Source organism: Hoplias malabaricus, chromosome 6, assembly GCF_029633855.1.
Source record: "Hoplias malabaricus isolate fHopMal1 chromosome 6, fHopMal1.hap1, whole genome shotgun sequence".
NCBI lineage: Eukaryota > Metazoa > Chordata > Actinopteri > Characiformes > Erythrinidae > Hoplias > Hoplias malabaricus.
Genome location: NC_089805.1, coordinates 35,686,679 through 35,705,085, shown reverse-complemented (window position 1 = coordinate 35,705,085; position 18,407 = coordinate 35,686,679). Strand labels below are relative to the sequence as shown.

The window sequence follows — 18,407 nt, the reverse complement described above, 5'->3', positions numbered from 1 at the left end:
TTTATGTACCCTTGTTTAATTCACTCATCATTTCCAGTATCATACAGTACACATACAGATATACAGATACAAACAAATTTAAAAAATTAAAATAAGTTTCTAATCCTGCTGAGTGCTCCATGTAGGTTATATTATTATAAATGTATGTATAATTTATATTTCCTTTATGGAATTGTTATTTTTAGAAAGTAAAGACTTTTTATACATGAGTTATTTCTTATATATATATATATATATATATATATATATATATATATATATATATATATATATATATATATGCATATTTAATATAAGAAAGTTACCTGTAGAAGTAAGTCTTTACTTTTTAAAAATTACAGTTCCATGTGTATATTAAAGCTTAAAAAAATAAGAACGAGTTTAGAGTCTTTTTTTGAAGCTGGTGTAGAGAAGACTTCCCAAAGACTGTAACTGAAATGTCACGGTAAGTGGTACTCTAAATGCAAAAATCGCAGTGTTTTCGTGCGCTATTATTGATATGTATATGTACTAGTGCACTCTGGGCAGTAACTGCGCGTTAGGACAGAGGTCACTTCCTGTTATCTCAGTCAGGTGACACATTATTTGACCAATGAGTGGCCAAGAAATCGGCGCCCTCTTTGCCATTACTTCTGCTATCGCCGCATTTTCTTTCACACCGGGTTTAAGACAGACCCCGCCTCCGCTTTGAAGTGGATTTGCTTGGGTTTTGTCCCAATCCTAACACCAATCTTTAAGGTCTTCTTGGAAGTGCACATTCGTAACGGCCAATTGAGACTCAGTTTCAGAACATTGAAAACTTATTTATATTTAATATACACATGGAGAGTTTCTTTGTTCCCATATTTCTGATTGCTTAAGGTGTTGTTTTGCAGTAAAGGACAGAATAAGGGTCTGAAAATGGGACTGTATGGGTTTTGCAGCTCTGTTGTTAAAGACACTTTGAGCCGTTTCTGAGTCCGTCGTATTGGACTATATAGAGCGTAGGTAACTTAAGTGATTTGAGATGGAGCCACAGACTCCTCTCTCAGGGGCGGGCGTTTGTCGGTAAACGGGTGTGAATCTCCTCGTCCTCCCTCCTCCTCTGTTGTTCTCTCCATCTGCGCGGTTTGGCGCGAACGTGCACGCCGCCGGTGCGCGAGACAAAGGACAGTAGCTGCGAGAGCTCCGTTATCGAGAGTTTACTCTTTTACGGCAGATAAGGACTCGCCATGGCGGATAAAGACGGTAAGCAGCGTTTACCCTTTGTCTCTCTTCCCCTCTGTTAGTTTACCCGTTAAAACCATTGCACAGTTTTATGGAGTCGCTTGGCTAGCACTGCTAAATGCAGAAGCTAGTTAGCAGCCATTGAGAAATGAGCGCAGGCCGGTCCCGCCATGTTTTAATCAGCTCTGACATTAAAATACGCGCACACTGAAACGAGCGAGGATACAGCTTGTGTCTGCGCAAAACCTGGCTTTCGTGAAACCTGTGTCGGGTTACTGTGTGTTTGAAAGGAAAAGATAATGATAGGAAATTAAACGTGACACTGAAGTTAGCTCTTGTTCTCCGTTCGACTTTTCCATTCCACCTTAAATGGAGCCCCAGTTCTGGCGCCAGAATGAAACACCTCCTAACATTTAAGGTGGAACTGAAAACTGAATAAAAAGTCAAGTTCAGATTCGTCTGTGTACTTTGTGTAGTTAGTACGAAGTATGTTTCCCTGTTTGTATTAGACAGATAGCTATTAACGTTAGAGTATAAGCTTAGTTTACCTCTTCTGATATGATTTGTTTACACAAAAACACTTTTAAAAACAAAACACTTTTAATATTAAAATGCCCAGGTCGAGGTTCACTTTAAAGCCGTTTGTTGAAACATAAAATAATTCTTAGGTTAATTCTAAAGATATTTATCTTGAGGTTGCAGATATAGATGGGTCCGAAACATTCAGTGAACTTGTAAACTTGGACCTAAAGGGTTTTATAGCAGGGAGGAAATAAGTTTATTAGGACGGTTAAAAGTTTAAAGTCTGACAATTGCAAAGTGTGTATTTGTTACAACGTTAAATCCAGACACTATTTAAGATCTGTTCATGCAAGCAACTTTGTATTCATGATTACTGTTTTAAAGTTAGCAGGTTTTCACCTTGATTACATGTTCAGGGCCGTAATTTAAGGTTTCCTTTCTCCTTCCTTGTTGCAGCTGCTTTTGATGATGCTGTTGAAGAGAGGGTGATAAACGAAGAGTACAAGATATGGAAGAAAAACACCCCATTTCTCTACGACCTGGTGATGACACACGCTCTGGAGTGGCCAAGCCTCACAGCTCAGTGGTTACCTGATGTCACCAGGTAATTTAACAACATCACAATATGATACACATCTTTGTCAGCTTCTGCATGTACCTTATTTACTGTCATGAGAATGCAGTGACGATACATTTCTACATAACAAAATGTCGTCATATCTTGTAATGCCCTGTCCATAGTTAGATTCTGTGTCATTATACATTATTGCACTGTTGAAAGAATTAAATCAAATAAATTGAGGTTTCGTATGGAGAGAGATTAGTCTCAAAATACTTTACAAATGCATAAATGATAATCCACAAATTAAACACAAGTCACATATGTTTCACTATTCACAAATGAATATATACAAATGCAGCCTGATGACAAATGTGGCCAGCAGGCGAACAAGGTGGCACTGTTGTTTTAGGACGTGTGGGGACAACTTAAATGGAGACGCATTTGCGCAACGTTTAATGTGAAAGTTCGAACAAAAGCTGCGCAAGCCACTGAATTCAGCTTGATATCACAGACGGTGAGCAGCGGGTGATCGCTGTGGAACGCTTTTGAAGATGCCCTAAATTTAACAACGTTAAAGTCCAGCGGAACATCCATAACTTTGCTGCAGACTAGAGTTGTCAAATAAAATATTTTAAAATCATCCCGTATTTGGACACTAAAAGCTGTGTTGCGTATTGGACTGATATGGGACACGTTGTGTTCTGAACTTTTGAGATTGGACTGTTAAGACTTGTGATTTGTTCCCTCAGCCGGAGGGGGGTGGCCGATACCCCACGGCACCTAAACAGAATATGTGCTTCTCATTGGTCATCACTTTTATTTAGCCAATCCACAGCCAGAGTTAGCTGTCTATATTTACTGCGGCAGCCAATGGAGGCACAGTCCCGCCTACAGGGGGTTGTTTTGCTGTGGCCCTGACAGCAACAGGTCAGTCCTGAAACATTGGGGAAAGCAACAGTGCCACCTAGCGATGTGCCACCCACCTACACTGCACAAATATTTATGTTCATTACAAAAAAATTGTTCACACATGACATCTATTTTGGTGCTTTTCACACCGGATTTTCACTTCCATGTTAATTCCATATTTTTGCCTTGTTGGTTTCATAATTTACATGTGTGAAGTCTAAAAATGTTTTTTAAATTTGTAAGATAACTGGCAAAGCTTTTCTGATTTTGTCCTTAAAATATTTGAGATGGTTGCTAAAGTAATGAGGAAATTAAATGCTTAACTAATGATTTGTCAGTCTTCTTAATCTCTTATTTTTTATTGTAATTATTCATGAGTAAACATTGTAAATGATATGGTACTTTGTGTGTGTGTTTGTTTGTTTTAATCTTGAAACTGCATGACTGTAAAGCTTTTTTGTTCCTGTGAAGTAATAAGATACCAATGTCTCTTACAGACCTGAGGGTAAAGACTACAGCGTCCATCGACTGGTCCTTGGCACTCACACCTCAGATGAGCAAAACCACCTGGTTATTGCCAGTGTTCAGCTGCCTAATGATGACACCCAGTTTGATGCCTCGCATTACGATAGTGAGAAAGGAGGTAAAGACTGAGTATTTGTGATAAGCTACAAAAAGATCCAACAGACACTCAGTTATGCCTCTATTGTTGACTTGTTTACATTTATCTTTTTTTTTTCTCCAGAGTTTGGAGGCTTTGGCTCGGTCAGTGGTAAGATTGAGATTGAAATTAAGATCAACCACGAAGGAGAGGTGAACAGGGCCCGCTACATGCCTCAGAACCCCTGCATCATTGCTACCAAGACTCCCACTAGTGATGTGCTGGTCTTTGATTACACCAAGCATCCATCTAAACCTGGTATGGACTCCTCTGGCAATGTTTAATTTCTAAAGTGTGTACAAAATGATTTACCTCAGTTTAGTTGATGTTAATTCATCATCATCATCATCATCTGCATGATTCCTTTAGACCCCTCTGGTGAGTGCACTCCTGACCTGAGACTAAGGGGACATCAGAAAGAGGGTTATGGCCTCTCTTGGAATCCCAACCTGAGTGGCTGCCTGCTCAGTGCATCTGATGATCACGTAAGGCACATCTTGGACGGTATCTCTGTAAATTCTTGATATGATGTGTTTGTGTGGGGTTGCTTTACCACATCCTGTCTTGGATCGTGTTATTCATTGACTTTTTATGTTCTGTTCTATTTCATCAGACGATCTGTCTTTGGGACATCAGCACTGTGCCGAAGGAAGGAAAGATAGTTGATGCAAAAACCATTTTCACTGGTCATACGGCAGTGGTAGAAGATGTTTCATGGCATCTGCTGCACGAGTCCCTCTTTGGGTCAGTTGCTGATGATCAGAAGCTTATGATGTAAGTCAGTGTTTCTCTACATATATATATTTGCTCATACATGTGTATAGTTTTCTGATAATGACTCTCAAAATGTGTATTTATTTTGTTAAAATTGTGTAAGAAATTGAACAGATGTCACACAGATTTGAGCAGCATGCTGACAAAATGCCTACATTCATCTGACATTTTATTCTGTTTCAGCTGGGATACACGCTCCAATAATACATCCAAGCCCAGTCATGCAGTGGATGCACACACTGCAGAAGTCAATTGCCTGTCGTTTAATCCCTACAGCGAGTTCATCCTGGCCACTGGCTCTGCTGACAAGGTAGGAAAAAAAAAGTTTGCTGCTTGAAATCTTTACTATTTCAAGGATGTAATTTTTATAGCAGTTAGCTTCGTGTTTACTGTATGCTCATCTCTTTTTCTCTCAGACTGTAGCACTGTGGGATCTTAGGAACCTGAAACTGAAGCTACACTCTTTTGAGTCACACAAAGATGAAATTTTCCAGGTATGGGAAGTGCAATTTTTATGTTTTATTCATAGAAATGAAAGTGTTTTAATAGATTGAGTATCAAGCCTTTTTTAATATGCCTTTTAGGTTCAATGGTCACCACATAATGAGACTATTCTGGCCTCCAGTGGAACAGACAGACGTCTCAATGTCTGGGATCTCAGGTAGATGAAGTCAAGCTTTTTCTCAATATATTTCTTAGACTGCTAACCACTGGAGACACACACAGTATATTTAATAATGTATGATTTTGTTCTCATTATTTGTTGTGGGTTTTTTTTTGTTCCCCTCCAGTAAAATTGGTGAAGAACAGTCACCAGAAGATGCAGAAGATGGACCTCCTGAATTGCTGGTGGGAAACTAATTCTTCTGAAGGATTGTGAAACAGTAAAAATTATAATACACTTCCTTGGGTTAAACATTAGTTTGACTAATGTGTGTTTTTTGTTCCCCCACACCATTGTATTAGTTCATCCATGGAGGCCACACTGCCAAGATCTCTGACTTTTCCTGGAACCCTAATGAGCCATGGGTGATCTGCTCTGTGTCTGAGGACAACATCATGCAAGTCTGGCAGATGGTGAGTAAATATGATATGTATGTGAGCTTTAAAAATGTTGTGTAAAAAAAATTGTTTAAAAAGTTTAAACAGCGGATAAAGTGAATATTTTGTGTTGTATAAGCATTCATATTAATATCTTTAAACTCTGAATGAACCGTGTTACACCCTTTCTTTGTGGTACCTTTTTTGAATGAATTCAGGCAGAGAATATTTATAATGATGAAGATCCTGAAGGAGCTGCAGACACAGAGGTCCAAGGGTGAAGAATAGAACTTTCAGTCTCAACCACCTTACTGTTTCCATATGACCATGTTATTCCCCAAATTTGAAACTGTGAACTGCATCAGTCACTTCAGCAGACACCTACACATTCTCAAAGTGAGGAACAAAATGGAAGTCCTTTCCTAAGAAAAGGAGAAACAAATTACTGGATTTTTTTTCCCATCATTTTCTGAAAGTGTATTTTTCTAAGATAAATTGGTTATACTTTACTTTTAATTAAAAATAAGCCCTTCTTCCTTTTGCATTGCTTTGCCACAGAGCCCTCTAGATCCTTTGGGTTTTCTGAAAATAAGTTTTCGTTTCAACGTATCTAAGGCATCTTATGTCAGAGCTTTCCATGGTCCAATATAGGTGACTGCCGACGGGGAAATTGGGGATGAATTTATTTTTACATGGCTACAAAATGCATCATTCACGCATCGGGTTCACAGGTTGACTTGTGTGCTCTCTATTTTGTACTTTTCCCTCAGTAATGGTCTGTGATGTCATCTGTTTAATGTCTTTTAATATTGTAAAATCCTTTTGTGGCTTTTCAGTGTCTTTCTCCTTGATGTCCATATTATTGTACAGAACATTCAGAATAAACTGTTTTTCACTGAGCTGGTTTGACTGTTATCCTTGCATTGTGTGGCACTTAAACATAGTTATGTCCTGTTTTGACTTAAATAATGATTTAAATAGTTTCCTGCTTCTTGTAAAATCTCCTTATCTAAACTTGCCTAGCGTCATTCTGTCAGCATGTTCTCTCAGTTTCAGCAAGTTGACCTAATATGTCCTTGTTCTCTTCCGTCTTTCTTGCCGTACCCACTAGTTATAAAGACAAATCACTAGCACTCAGGCGATTGTATATAAAAGCTTTATTTCCTCCACTCTGACTCACTTCCCTGTCAACAGTGCAGGTACATCTAGAGCATTCTGAACAGTTGAGTGGGCAGATTAAAATCTGGGCAGTCTCTGTCACACGTGCTTTGGTGACGTGATACTGAGAAAGGCTGTGTGCTGGTTTATTTCATATTGTTTACTGCCTACTTTTGATTCACACGTAGAGTGCATCCACATGCATGATTATATTGTTAGTGTAGTGGCAGCTTAATGGAGGATTTTTTTACATAAAAAATATATTTGTGGTCATACTGCATACTACAAATATTCCATTCAAATAAAAAGTGATTTGTTTCTATCAATAGTGCAAAATGCAGCCAAATTCTGATTCACTCATCAGGAATCCACCTGCGTCATTAGGATCTCCTGGGTGTGATGGCCCTCTGTCCTTTGTCTAAAAAACAAAAAAATGAAGTAAACTTAAGGAATCTTACAGTTCTTTGAAATTATGGAAAGATTTACAGTTGCTAATACTTGCCTATAGAAGTACAGCTGCTTGACCAGGCTGTTCTTTAAGGTCTCCATTTCTTTGATCTTTTTTATCTGAATCTGGAGCTCAGTCTTCAGCTCTCTGCTACTCTCCTCTAAGAGGTCAATGGTTCCCTGGATACAGATACGTCTGTTATCAACATCAGCATCAACTACGTGATGTGACTCACTACCAATAAATATTGGACAAAATATATGTAGACTAGATTACATACTCTATATTGCTCCACATTTTCCTTCCTTTGCCTCTCCATTAGACGAATGCGCTCTTCCAGTCGGGCCCTCTCCAAACCCAGTCTCTGCTCTTCATCCTTTAGGGGCCCAATCTGGGCCTTCAGCTCCTGGCACTGTTCCTTGGACTTGCTTAAAGCCTCTGCACTACTTTCTCGTATCTTCAGTAAGGCCACCAATCGGGGCTCATACCATTCTTCCAGTGATTTGATTCCATCCTGAAGGTACTGCTGCAGGTCAGTGGAGGCCCGTCGACCTTGGTACAGGTATGAGCGCGTTTTGTCCTTGCTGGACTCCTGGGTAATGTTGTCCTTCTGATGTTGCAAGGCCTGAAGATTTTCTTGGTGTTCAGAATGAAGCTGGGTAATATCTTCAGTCAGTTTCTCAACATAAGTCTTCATCTCTTCCTGATTTAAAAATAAAATAAAATATTGCTACACATTTCAGAATACAATGCATATGTCAACAAGTGGCAATAAAATAATTTTAAAATTGTTAATATTTACGTATTCTTATATTCTATACATAATATATGAATATATGAGCCTGTTAAAAAAAATGGCTAGCCCAGCAGAACCCGACTTGACACATGTTTAAAGGTATGTCAAATGTGGCAGTACCTGCTCTTGGTTTAACTGCTCCACGTGTTTTTGCTGTGTTGCCAAGGCCACCTGGCTTTGTGCACAGTCCCTAGCGGCAAAAAACAACCTTCTCTTGACCACGCGCATCTCCTCCTGCAAACTCTGTCTTTCTATTCTGGCCTTGGAGAGAAGGTTCTTGGCATTTTTCAGCTCATTTCTCAAAGCCTGCACCTCCGCTGCCATGGGCTTTTCCAACTCTAGAAGTTCCTGAACCAGCTCCTCCTTCCTTTGCTCCAGCTGATTGACCTCTTCAATGCAGCTCTCAAATGATGTCCCAAGTTCCTTTATCATCATGGCTGAAGAAAACTCTGGTTCTTCTTCATTACAGCCTTCAGACTCATCTTCTGCCATGACTACTGCTGTCTCCGGAACAAAGTTTTCATACTTGCTCGTGTCCTTGAAGCCATTACTAGCTGACATGTGCTCCGTTTCTGCAAAGAAAACTGGTGGAGTAGACTTGATCTCATGGGCGGCATCAAAGTCATCTAGCTGTGCCAACATCTGCATCATAAGTCCATTAAATTCAGCCTGCATGGCTTCCCGACATTTCTGTGAATAGGCTATTGTTTGTTGAGGAAGAGCAAAGACAGCCTCCATCTCCTCCAAGCAATCTTCAAAGTAATCTTCATCTTCTTCCTCAATGAATAAGGGTTCAAGTTTTAACTTAGGCTCTGGCAGAGGCCCGTAGGCTTCCTCTAACTTCACATCTTCGTCGTCCATCTTCTATCAGTTAAGGCACTGTGAATATGAAGTACAAAAATAAAGGATATAATTTTCTGTTCTGTACAACTGGAAGAATTTGAGTTTAAAATGAGTTAACTCAGTGAGACTCACTAACCCATTTGTCAAGCCTTCAGTGACAAGAGTCATTTGTTGTACAGTCTTTCCTGTCTGTATGTGCAGAACATTGTTGGTGTGAGATTCTTGTGGAGTGTGTATGAGGAGGTGGTAAGGTGGAGGGAATCCAAGAGTCTAAAGCAGTAGTGTCAAACCAAATCCATGGGGGGCCCGTGTGGGTGCAGGCTTTCTTTCCAACCAAGCAGAAGCAGCATATCATTCCACCTGTTTTAATCATTCATTCATTGTCTGAAACTGCTTATCCAATTCAGGGTCATGGTGGTTCTGGAGCCTACCCGGAAGTACTGTACGCAAGGCGGGAACACATACCCTGGAGGGGGCGCCAGCCTATCACAGGGCGACACACACTCACACCTACGGACACTTTTTTTGAGTCGCCAATCCACCTACCAACGCGTGTTTTTGGACTGTGGGAGAAAACCGGAGCACCTGGAGGAAACCCACGTGGAGAACACACCAACTCCTCACAGACAGTCACCCGGATCCATTGATTAATCAATGGATCTAATCAATAGATCTTGACTTTCAGTAGTGTGGGGCTTCTGCTTGGTTGAAAGGAAAACCTGCACCCACACTGGCCCTCCATGTATTTGGTTTGACACCCCTGGTCTAAAGGGTACATTCTTAAAAATATTGGTGCTACAAATGGTTCTTTGAGCGATGCCATAGAGCCCCAACCCTAACCCAAAAAAGAGCATTTACGTTGAAAGTTATCTGTACTGGCTGATTACCTCAATGCAAATAGCATTCCAAAATTCAGAGTATCCTGAAGCTTCATCACTCCAAAGAACATGATTCCACTGCTACTCAGGTCAGTGCCAAGAAGCTTTACACCATGAGCTGGCACTTGGTAGTGGCCTCATTCTACTGGCAGTGCTTTTCTATGTAGATTCTAAGTCTATGTGCATGAGATGAAACACCTGTGTCTGCAATGTGTGTATCTTAAAATAGCAGATTGCACTCATTAGAAGGAGCATCAAATGGGTAGGATGAGGTTAGTAGGTCATCCACCTTACAGTATGAGATTTATATGTATTCTAAAGAGTAAAGGGCAACAGGTGCCTTGTCTAAAACTTTTCAAAACATAATGCATTACTACCACCCCTTTGTTTTTTAATATATGTTTAATAAAATGCACCTACTGTGGACATCGACAATCACACATGCTCACAAGACATGTATAATCTTCCTAAAACACAACTTTTTGGTGTGGCACAAGAGCATAATGTCACCATGACCAAAGCCAACACCATCTAGAGGAGTATAAAAGCCATCAGTATTTGACCTCATTAATGTCCTCGTGAACGCACAAAGAGACAAACTCCCTAATAATACATTCTCAAATGAAATGTTGGGTGAGCAAATGTCTACATTTTTTGGAGATAACCCATGGCTAGAGCACATTGCAACACGGAGATAAACTTGAATCCCAAACAGGACACAGTTCTGCACCCTAAGTCACTGCTTTTGTAGAGTGTATCCTTAGGGGATATTGTGATATTACTGGATCAGATACCCTAAATGGTCTGAGGAACCATGCCACTGATAAACAGGGTCTGTCGTTATAAAGTCAGGCTACGGGGGACCAGGGGGAAAGCAGCTGCTCCCCTTGGGCACAGGCAGTGCACATTCCAACAGTGGCATACCCTCCCAAACTCATCATGAACAGCTGCTCATTCTTACACTGTATTTTAACGGACATCTGAAAGGTACACTTCAATTGTCTTTCTTCTCTTTGTTTATACCTTTTTAAAACTAGAATAGAAGTTGCTTCTTGTGAAGAATAAATTAATTTTTGTCTGAGTAATTGAGTTTCTAATCTTCAAAATTAAAACAACTTTGGAAAGCCAATGTATCCACTGTATTCACATGTATTCATTCAAAGGTATATCAGCATGTGGCTTTGTACAATATTTTAGTTTGGACTGGTTGAACGCCCATTTTCAGAGATTCTTGAAACAAATATTAAAGACCACCATTTGACATTACAAAGTGCTACATATTCAATGTATATACTTCTACTTTATACACTAATTACGATATACACATGCCTGGAGATGTATATATTTGTTCTAAAGTTCATTAAAAGGTTCAAATACTCACTACACTCATTGTTTCTTCTGTACTCAGACCTCAGAACAATGTTCAAGCAGTGTGCAAAGCTGCAAGGAGGAAGAAAGTCAGCGAGAGACTGAGCTCGTCTGGTTTGTGTCTTCCAGCTTCAGTCTCCACTGAGTCACCAGGGCAACTTGGACTCTGTTTACATTTATTAATAACAGTAGGAGGAGAGAAATATGAGCCGGTTAAACTTAGAGCCCAACTTAAGCTAATCATGTACAGAGACCTCCACTGGGACATGACCTGGCCAATGAGGCCCCAGAGAATATTTCATGCTAATTATCATGGGCAATGACCAATGGGAGCCTAATGCAGGGGTCTGACATTCACATGGCCAATGAAAACCAAGATAAAGGGGCATGGCAATGAGAGTGACACAATGCCATGGCCAATGAGAGGTAAGGGGATGTCAGCTGTAAAACTTTGACTTCATTTATGAACTATTCCAAACAATGCTGACCTATATTCTGGGATGGCCTGAAATCCTGGGCATCATCAAGTGTAAGAGAGACTGAAGTCTCACAAGAGCAAAGAGCTTATCAAAGGCCAGGGGAGCCATAACGACTGAGCAGAACGTCGTACACAGTGTGTTTTGTAGCAGGAGCAACTGTGTTGAATTCTCTCCATTCTCTGCTGCATGCTGTAAATAGGTCCTGCAGTTTCCATGGCCTCAAGGAAAACTTTGAAGGTTCTGTATATCTCTAATAATCTGGTATGTGAGTCACCCGACAAGTTTAACTGATTTTCAATATGAAGACTCTTATTAATGTAAGCGCCTAAAAACTCCCTTTGAAGGATGCCACAGATTAAATGTTGGCTTTCCCAAAGAAACATGCTTGAGACTTTAATGTATCTGAGGATTGCTTTAAAAGTTCAAAGCTAACATACATTTTCATTAGCATTTACAGTGTCTAAAATATTCTAAATATAATTCTTCACCATCATGTATTTGCAAAAATTTTCTCTGAAAAATGACCCATGAAAGAACCCAGTAAACAAGGAACGTCCCTGGACGTTCAAAATAGGTCTAAACGTAGTCTGTCCGTCATTGACATATTTTAAACGTCAATGGACGTCCAAAATCCACCTTAATAAGTTTGTTAAGTGGTGACCAAACGATAACGTCAGTGGACGTACAAAGCGCGTTTTATACAAGTAATTTATTTCGGGACCAATTAATAACGTCAATGGATGTCCAAAATACGTCTAATGGTCGTCTATTCAATGTCTGTGTTTGGACGTCTTTTCAACTTTCATTTTCAACCTTAAGAGAACGTTGATGAGACGGCAGTCATTACGTTATTTCAACGTCGAATCAACGGCTAATTGTTTACTGGGATCCCCCTTTGGCAGCTAGATTTTTCTGGATTGTAGGTGTATAGTAACAACCAGATGAGAGTAGTAACTACAGACAGTGCACTCAAGTATTGATGGACTTTCTTTCCTGGGTATAATTGAACATTTACGTCTACACAAGATTATCTGTGTGTAATATGCTTATTTTTTACTCAGTCTGATTTTAGCAGTTCAGGTTTACTTATAAATTCCTTTTTTATGTTTAATTGCATTCTCTTTGTTGGTGTGTTGTTTTGGGATTGGTCATTTCTCAGGATTTTCAGGTTTAGAATTTTATTAAAGAATTTAAAAACCCAAAAAAAGAGATTACCAGTCTAATAAACAATCTAATACATTTACTATGTCAACTGTAGGTGAACGAGCTTGAGTCCTATAAGATATTCAGTATGTAGGTAGACTGACATGATACCTATATTCCTACTAACACTTAAGTGATTTTAGAAAGATACACTTTACTTATTATTTTCATAATATAACTGTAAAGTAATAGTCCTTATATTGAGAATAGATAAAATACTTGCTTCCTCTATCTCTCTCTTGAATGGAATTACAGCTTTATCCTGAAACTACATCCTGATAAAACTATAGAGACATTTTAAATTAAGAAATGAAATTCAAGCATATTAAGAGGGTTTAAATCAGTTAGACCTGGTTCTCTTTGTTTTAGGATTAGGACACTCTCTCATCTGCTCTTCATCAAAGCTTAGGAGAGAAATTAATCAGATTATGAGAATGTACCAGCACAGACTAATGAACTAGTGGGAGGTTTCACTGTGTACTTTTGGAGACTGATACAATAAACAGGGAGGGTAAAGAGATGACAGAATAAGCATCTTGATTCTGTTTTAATCCAATCAGGAACCAGGTGTACTGTGCATGACCAAATGGAAAATTCTGTTACTGGCTTTCAGGGACTTTCCTGTAACGTAGTTACTGTTTATTTCTAATTCTTCACTGTGCTTCTTCACAGTGAACAAAAGAGGGCGCTGTTTAGCTTATTTTCTAATTTTCTGACCACAGCCTCAGAAACATTTATTAAACTATTATGATTATGTTTTTGCACATAATTCTAGTCACAGTAGACAACACATGCAGCTATTCATAAATAAATAGCTAAGTTAAAAAAACGTTTATGTGAAAATATCAAATCATCATGTTCATTGCCGTTTTTATTGTTGTTGTTTGTAGAAGTAGTAGTAAGAGGTGTAGCAGTAGAAACATTAGTTGTCGTAATAAAATACTGTTACCACAAATAAATATAACAGTAATATTCCACTGGATCTTGGATAATAATTTTGCTAATGTTAAAAATATCTGTTGAAACTGGCTTTGTGTTTATTTACCATAGTAGCTTCAGACTGCTGTATAGTTTATGTAGATTCCACACAAAAGTCACATAAAAACTCCTCCTCTTTCTGCCCTCCGTCACCATGGAGTTCCAGACATAAGGGCACTTCCATGTTCTGTAAGAATGTGGCCTTATTTAAAAAGAACCCACCCCACTTTGCCACTTTGCATAGCAGAACTCTTGGTGGTCTTAGATGCTCCTCACTGCCTTACACCTCCCCAGTGTAAGGCATGGCTTTTGTGTGTGTGTGTGTGTGTGTGTGTTTTCCTTTACTTTAATATCAACATGTGAGTCTGCTGATCTCTCCCTGATTCTGTACACGTCGTAATGAAAAATGTTGTGGAATGCACAGCCACTGTAGCTGTATAATAGTAAATAGTAGACCTGTGCTGAGTGGTGCCATGGCTGATATACCCTACTAAAGTCCACTGTGACTGAACGGATGAAGTGCAGTGGTATTGTGCAACCAAAATTTATTTGGTTCTTCAGAGCAGAATTCCCTCTGGAAAGTTTATGAAGAGAACCCTTTGTTCTTTTGCTGCTGCGTTTGATTTGTGTGCAGTTACTTTCCATCACTGTGAATAGAAAGTAGCCACCTGTGTCTTTGAAGTGCAGTGTGAGCTAAGCACTGACAGTGATCCAAGCCATGTGTTTCATAACAAGAGTGTCAAATATATCACAGCAGATCATACAGAGATTATCTTTTGTCAACATGAGTGTTTTGATTATTGTAATAATGTACAGTCTCTCCAATATTTTCCCATGAGGGTAATATAGTGGAGTCCTGAAGTGCACATAATGAACGTAATGAACACATAAAGCATGACAACATACAGATTACCAAGGTACTTGCACAGAAAGCATAAGCATTGCGACATCTCTCTCTCTCTCTCTCTCTCTCTCTCTCTCTCTCTCTCTCTCTCATGCTTGGCAAATGTGCTGTACATAATGTGGTATGGATTAAAACAGAACATGTTTTGATCCTGCTCTGTTTAAAGGGGAACTCCATTTTTTTAAAATTCCTGGGTAAATCAATAGTAATGTTTTCTCATTCAAAATATTTCGATTGAAATGCACGGTTCTAAAGAAACTTATCAATTTAAAGTTGTCTCCAGCAGATAGGACCCAGATAATCTCTTACATAATGTGAAAGACACCTCAGATATTAAGTTGTTAAACCAAATGCTTACACACACAAATATGCTTATGTAATTTATTATTTATGTTCATTTGTTTGTTTGTTTGTTTGTTCATTTGTTGTCTATTACTTAACTTACCTCTAAGAGACACATATAGGTTGCTCCAAGGCAAAGTAATCACAGAAAACTGTCCTTTTAAGTTGTTTTACCTTTAGCAACAAAAAGGAGAAAATGCTACAGAAGCCGTGTAGCTTCACTGGTTGTTTTGGACACTGAATTAAATGCACATTCTTGCATTGTAAACCTCATGAACCCTGATTCCTGCCACCACCACTGGAACAAAATCACCACTGGAGTTTTTAAGTCTGTCTATAAACCATTTCTAAGCAAACCAACCTGAATGGCCGTGTTTACATTTCAGATATTTGAATTTGTCTAAAATAATAGCAGCCATTTACTGGATAAAGCTCATGCAGTATATTAATCTTCTTTTAATTAAACACGTCAGTTATGGAATAATTCACTATTACATTTGTATGACATGTTGATGTATGTACATAGTTTAATAATTGTAATATATACTATCACCTGGAACCAAATCTACAGTCAAAACTAAAATGTACTGACTCTGAGTCAGGATTTTATTAGATAACACTATTAGAATCGAATGTTTACATGCCATCTATATTCTGCCTTCCATCCCCTGCTTAAGTGATGTTTGGAGATGAGACAATCCTTGTCTAAACAAATGCCTTGGAGCAGTGCTCTGTGTCATGATATCTGCTGAGCTGTTAAGAGTGTCTGTGTGTTTTTCTCTCTGTGCACTGGAACAGGTCTGAAAACCCACATTTTACATTGTGACGTTCTCTGAAACAATGTAACCTGATGAATAACTGAAGGAAAAGTAGTGATGTCAGTAATAAAGCAGCCTTTTAGGCAGACGATTAGCATCAGGACTGTCCGCCAAACATTCTTCCGCATTAGATGATTCTTAGGAACATCAACATCAGTGAGCTCAGTGAGTGACACTCCTATATATTAATTTGTGTTGTAGATGTAGTTGCAGTTGTTTGTTTTTTGCCTATACTTGTGTGGGGACTTGCTGTACAAGTTTAGAAAGTTCTAGAAGGACACAGCATTGTTTGAAATACCAGTTTACTCATTTAAACCCACTTAGATGTGACCATGCTTGTTTTTGAGTTTGTAAAATGAAATCTAAGATGTTTGAGGCGTTTTTGATGTGTTTTTACTGAAATAAAATACACTAATACATTATTAAAACTAATTTACAGGTGGTTTTGATGTCATATGAAAATTTGATGCAGCTGCTGTAATGAATAGTAATGAGCCATTTATTATATTTACAGAGAAAAACATGATGTAAGTAAAATTTATTTAATTAAACAACTTTAAAACATACTATGACCACACTTCATATACATATACAATCCTAGGCTTAGCAGACTCCATATTTATGTTATGCTCACATCAGTCACATGACATAAAACCATGCTCATGTTGTTGTTGTGACTGTTGCTGAAAGTGAGAGTGAAAGAGAGAGATTGAAACAGAGATACAGAGAGATGCAAACTGACAGAGGAAGAGCATTAGCACTAAAGCCCTGAGTGTCTGTGTGCTGTAGGCTAATTCATGCACCTACATGTTGTATTTAACAAGCCCAATGATGACTCATTTATGTTTTAAAAGAGTGAACTATGATAAACAAAGCCTAAAACAAGTAAGTTGCATTTAAAGATGTTGTAGCACATTTATAAATGAACTGTATTTATAGTGGTCTGAAATGGCATATGGAGTAAACTGCTTACATGTTCATGAGGTGCATGTACTATATATGTGACATGCAGTTAAGTATTATTTATTTATTATCTTCTTTCTCTTAGGGCAAAAGCAAATGTAAGCATGTATGCTGTGTTTTGGGAGTTTGTTGTTCATATTCACCATCTTTTGAAGGGTATTTTTTGATATTCTTTTTGAAAGGGTATTTAGAAGGGTATTTATGGGTAGTGTGTTCACTGTTGCTGCAGTAACAGCTTATACTTTTCTAAGGAAAACTTTACAGTACATCTGTAGGGATGTGATGCCACTCAGCCCTATGCAATAGTGAGGTCAGATACTGATTATTTTTGATTATTTCTGGTTCATAGAAGCCACTCCAACTTATCAAAGATAATGGATGTTGCCCCTTCTCTCCAGAGAATGCAGTCGCACTGCCATACAGTTCCTTCACTCTACCTCTTTGACACTGAGCATTGTGCTATAAGCTCACATGCAGCTGCTACAGAGCATACAATTTTTATGAAAATAGAATGTGTCTGTCCAAAATGGACATAAGCAGTTTATTCAATGACTATAAGTAGTTTTACTGGATTGTGGACAATGGTGTTAAACTAGTATCAAAGGGATGATTACATGCTTTTAGTGCCTCACTGCCAGTGACATGAACAGAGTTTCCCTGCGGCTCCAGAATTGACTGCAAGGGGCACTACTACACTAAAGCGCATGGAAAACCCATTTATTCCCCCAGGGGGCAATCAGATCCTCAACACAACAGAGCCACACCCGACTGGAACTACAACACACACCGTCTCATTCTCCGTTCCACAGCCATTCTTAGATACAATGCTGTGAAGGAGTCCTTGGCCAGCTTAGAGTACCGAATTTAAATCTTTATACTAGTGCAGGGTATTGTGAGGTCAGCATTAAAGAAGGCAAGGAGAACATAACACTAAGCAGAATGCACTGATATTGAAAGAGGCAATATACAAAAGCCTTTACAAAGTCTCAGTAAATCTCCCAGCCCAGCTCTTCCCAAACAAACACAGTGGAGAGGTTACATGGGGAAATACAATACACAGCAACCCTGGACTGTCTCTATATTATGGATGCTGCTAATAGCAGTGCCTCGTGCACTTTTCACTGTCACATGAAGGCCATGACGAATATGCAAATCAAATTGAATTTCTAGAGTAAACACTGACTGAGGAACAATATACTATAATTTTATTTATGTTTTTATGAAGTCATTTCCAATTCTCTGCTTAATGAAGCCCAATACAAAGATAATCCAAATTTTGTTAAAGAGTATAGCCTCTATATATTTCTCACTTCTTCTTTGAGATGTTTGTGTTCCATTGTTATTTTAAATCATAATATTTTCCAGCCTCTTTTTCTATGATTCCATACGACTGATATAATGGCATTCTATTTATTAAGTTATAAAAAGTAATAGAAAGAATGGTTATGAAAATAGAGTTTTTTGTTTAAAAAAACAGCTTACAAGAAATGTATTGTATTTTTGTGTAAAAAAAAAAGTACAATACATTTTTTGTGTTTTGTGTTGAATTGTGCT

The 18,407-nt window shown here is 38.5% G+C and overlaps 3 protein-coding genes across 3 annotated transcripts in view; 2 read left to right on the top strand and 1 right to left on the bottom strand.

Annotated features, from left to right (window-relative positions):
• The first annotated feature begins 1,026 nt into the window (after positions 1 to 1,026).
• rbbp4 (retinoblastoma binding protein 4) lies at positions 1,027 to 6,559 on the top strand. The gene is made up of 12 exons (XM_066674095.1): positions 1,027 to 1,227; positions 2,185 to 2,332; positions 3,697 to 3,842; positions 3,945 to 4,118; positions 4,230 to 4,345; positions 4,474 to 4,634; positions 4,818 to 4,944; positions 5,051 to 5,128; positions 5,219 to 5,295; positions 5,426 to 5,483; positions 5,601 to 5,711; positions 5,894 to 6,559. The coding sequence occupies exons 1-12, from the start codon at positions 1,212 to 1,214 to the stop codon at positions 5,954 to 5,956; spliced, it is 1,275 nt and encodes a 424-aa protein (XP_066530192.1). The 5' UTR covers positions 1,027 to 1,211; the 3' UTR covers positions 5,957 to 6,559.
• A 286-nt stretch (positions 6,560 to 6,845) lies between these two features.
• sync (syncoilin, intermediate filament protein) lies at positions 6,846 to 11,431 on the bottom strand. The gene is made up of 5 exons (XM_066675607.1): positions 11,180 to 11,431; positions 8,198 to 8,956; positions 7,562 to 7,984; positions 7,336 to 7,460; positions 6,846 to 7,251 (listed from the first exon to the last, which is right to left on the bottom strand). The coding sequence occupies exons 2-5, from the start codon at positions 8,936 to 8,938 to the stop codon at positions 7,194 to 7,196; spliced, it is 1,347 nt and encodes a 448-aa protein (XP_066531704.1). The 5' UTR covers positions 8,939 to 8,956; positions 11,180 to 11,431; the 3' UTR covers positions 6,846 to 7,193.
• A 390-nt stretch (positions 11,432 to 11,821) lies between these two features.
• nhsl3 (NHS like 3) overlaps positions 11,822 to 18,407 on the top strand; it is a 65,884-nt gene continuing 59,298 nt past the window's right edge. The window contains exon 1 of the mRNA XM_066675695.1: positions 11,822 to 11,906. The gene's annotated coding sequence lies outside the window, so the exon portion shown is untranslated. The remainder of the gene's footprint in view (positions 11,907 to 18,407) is intronic.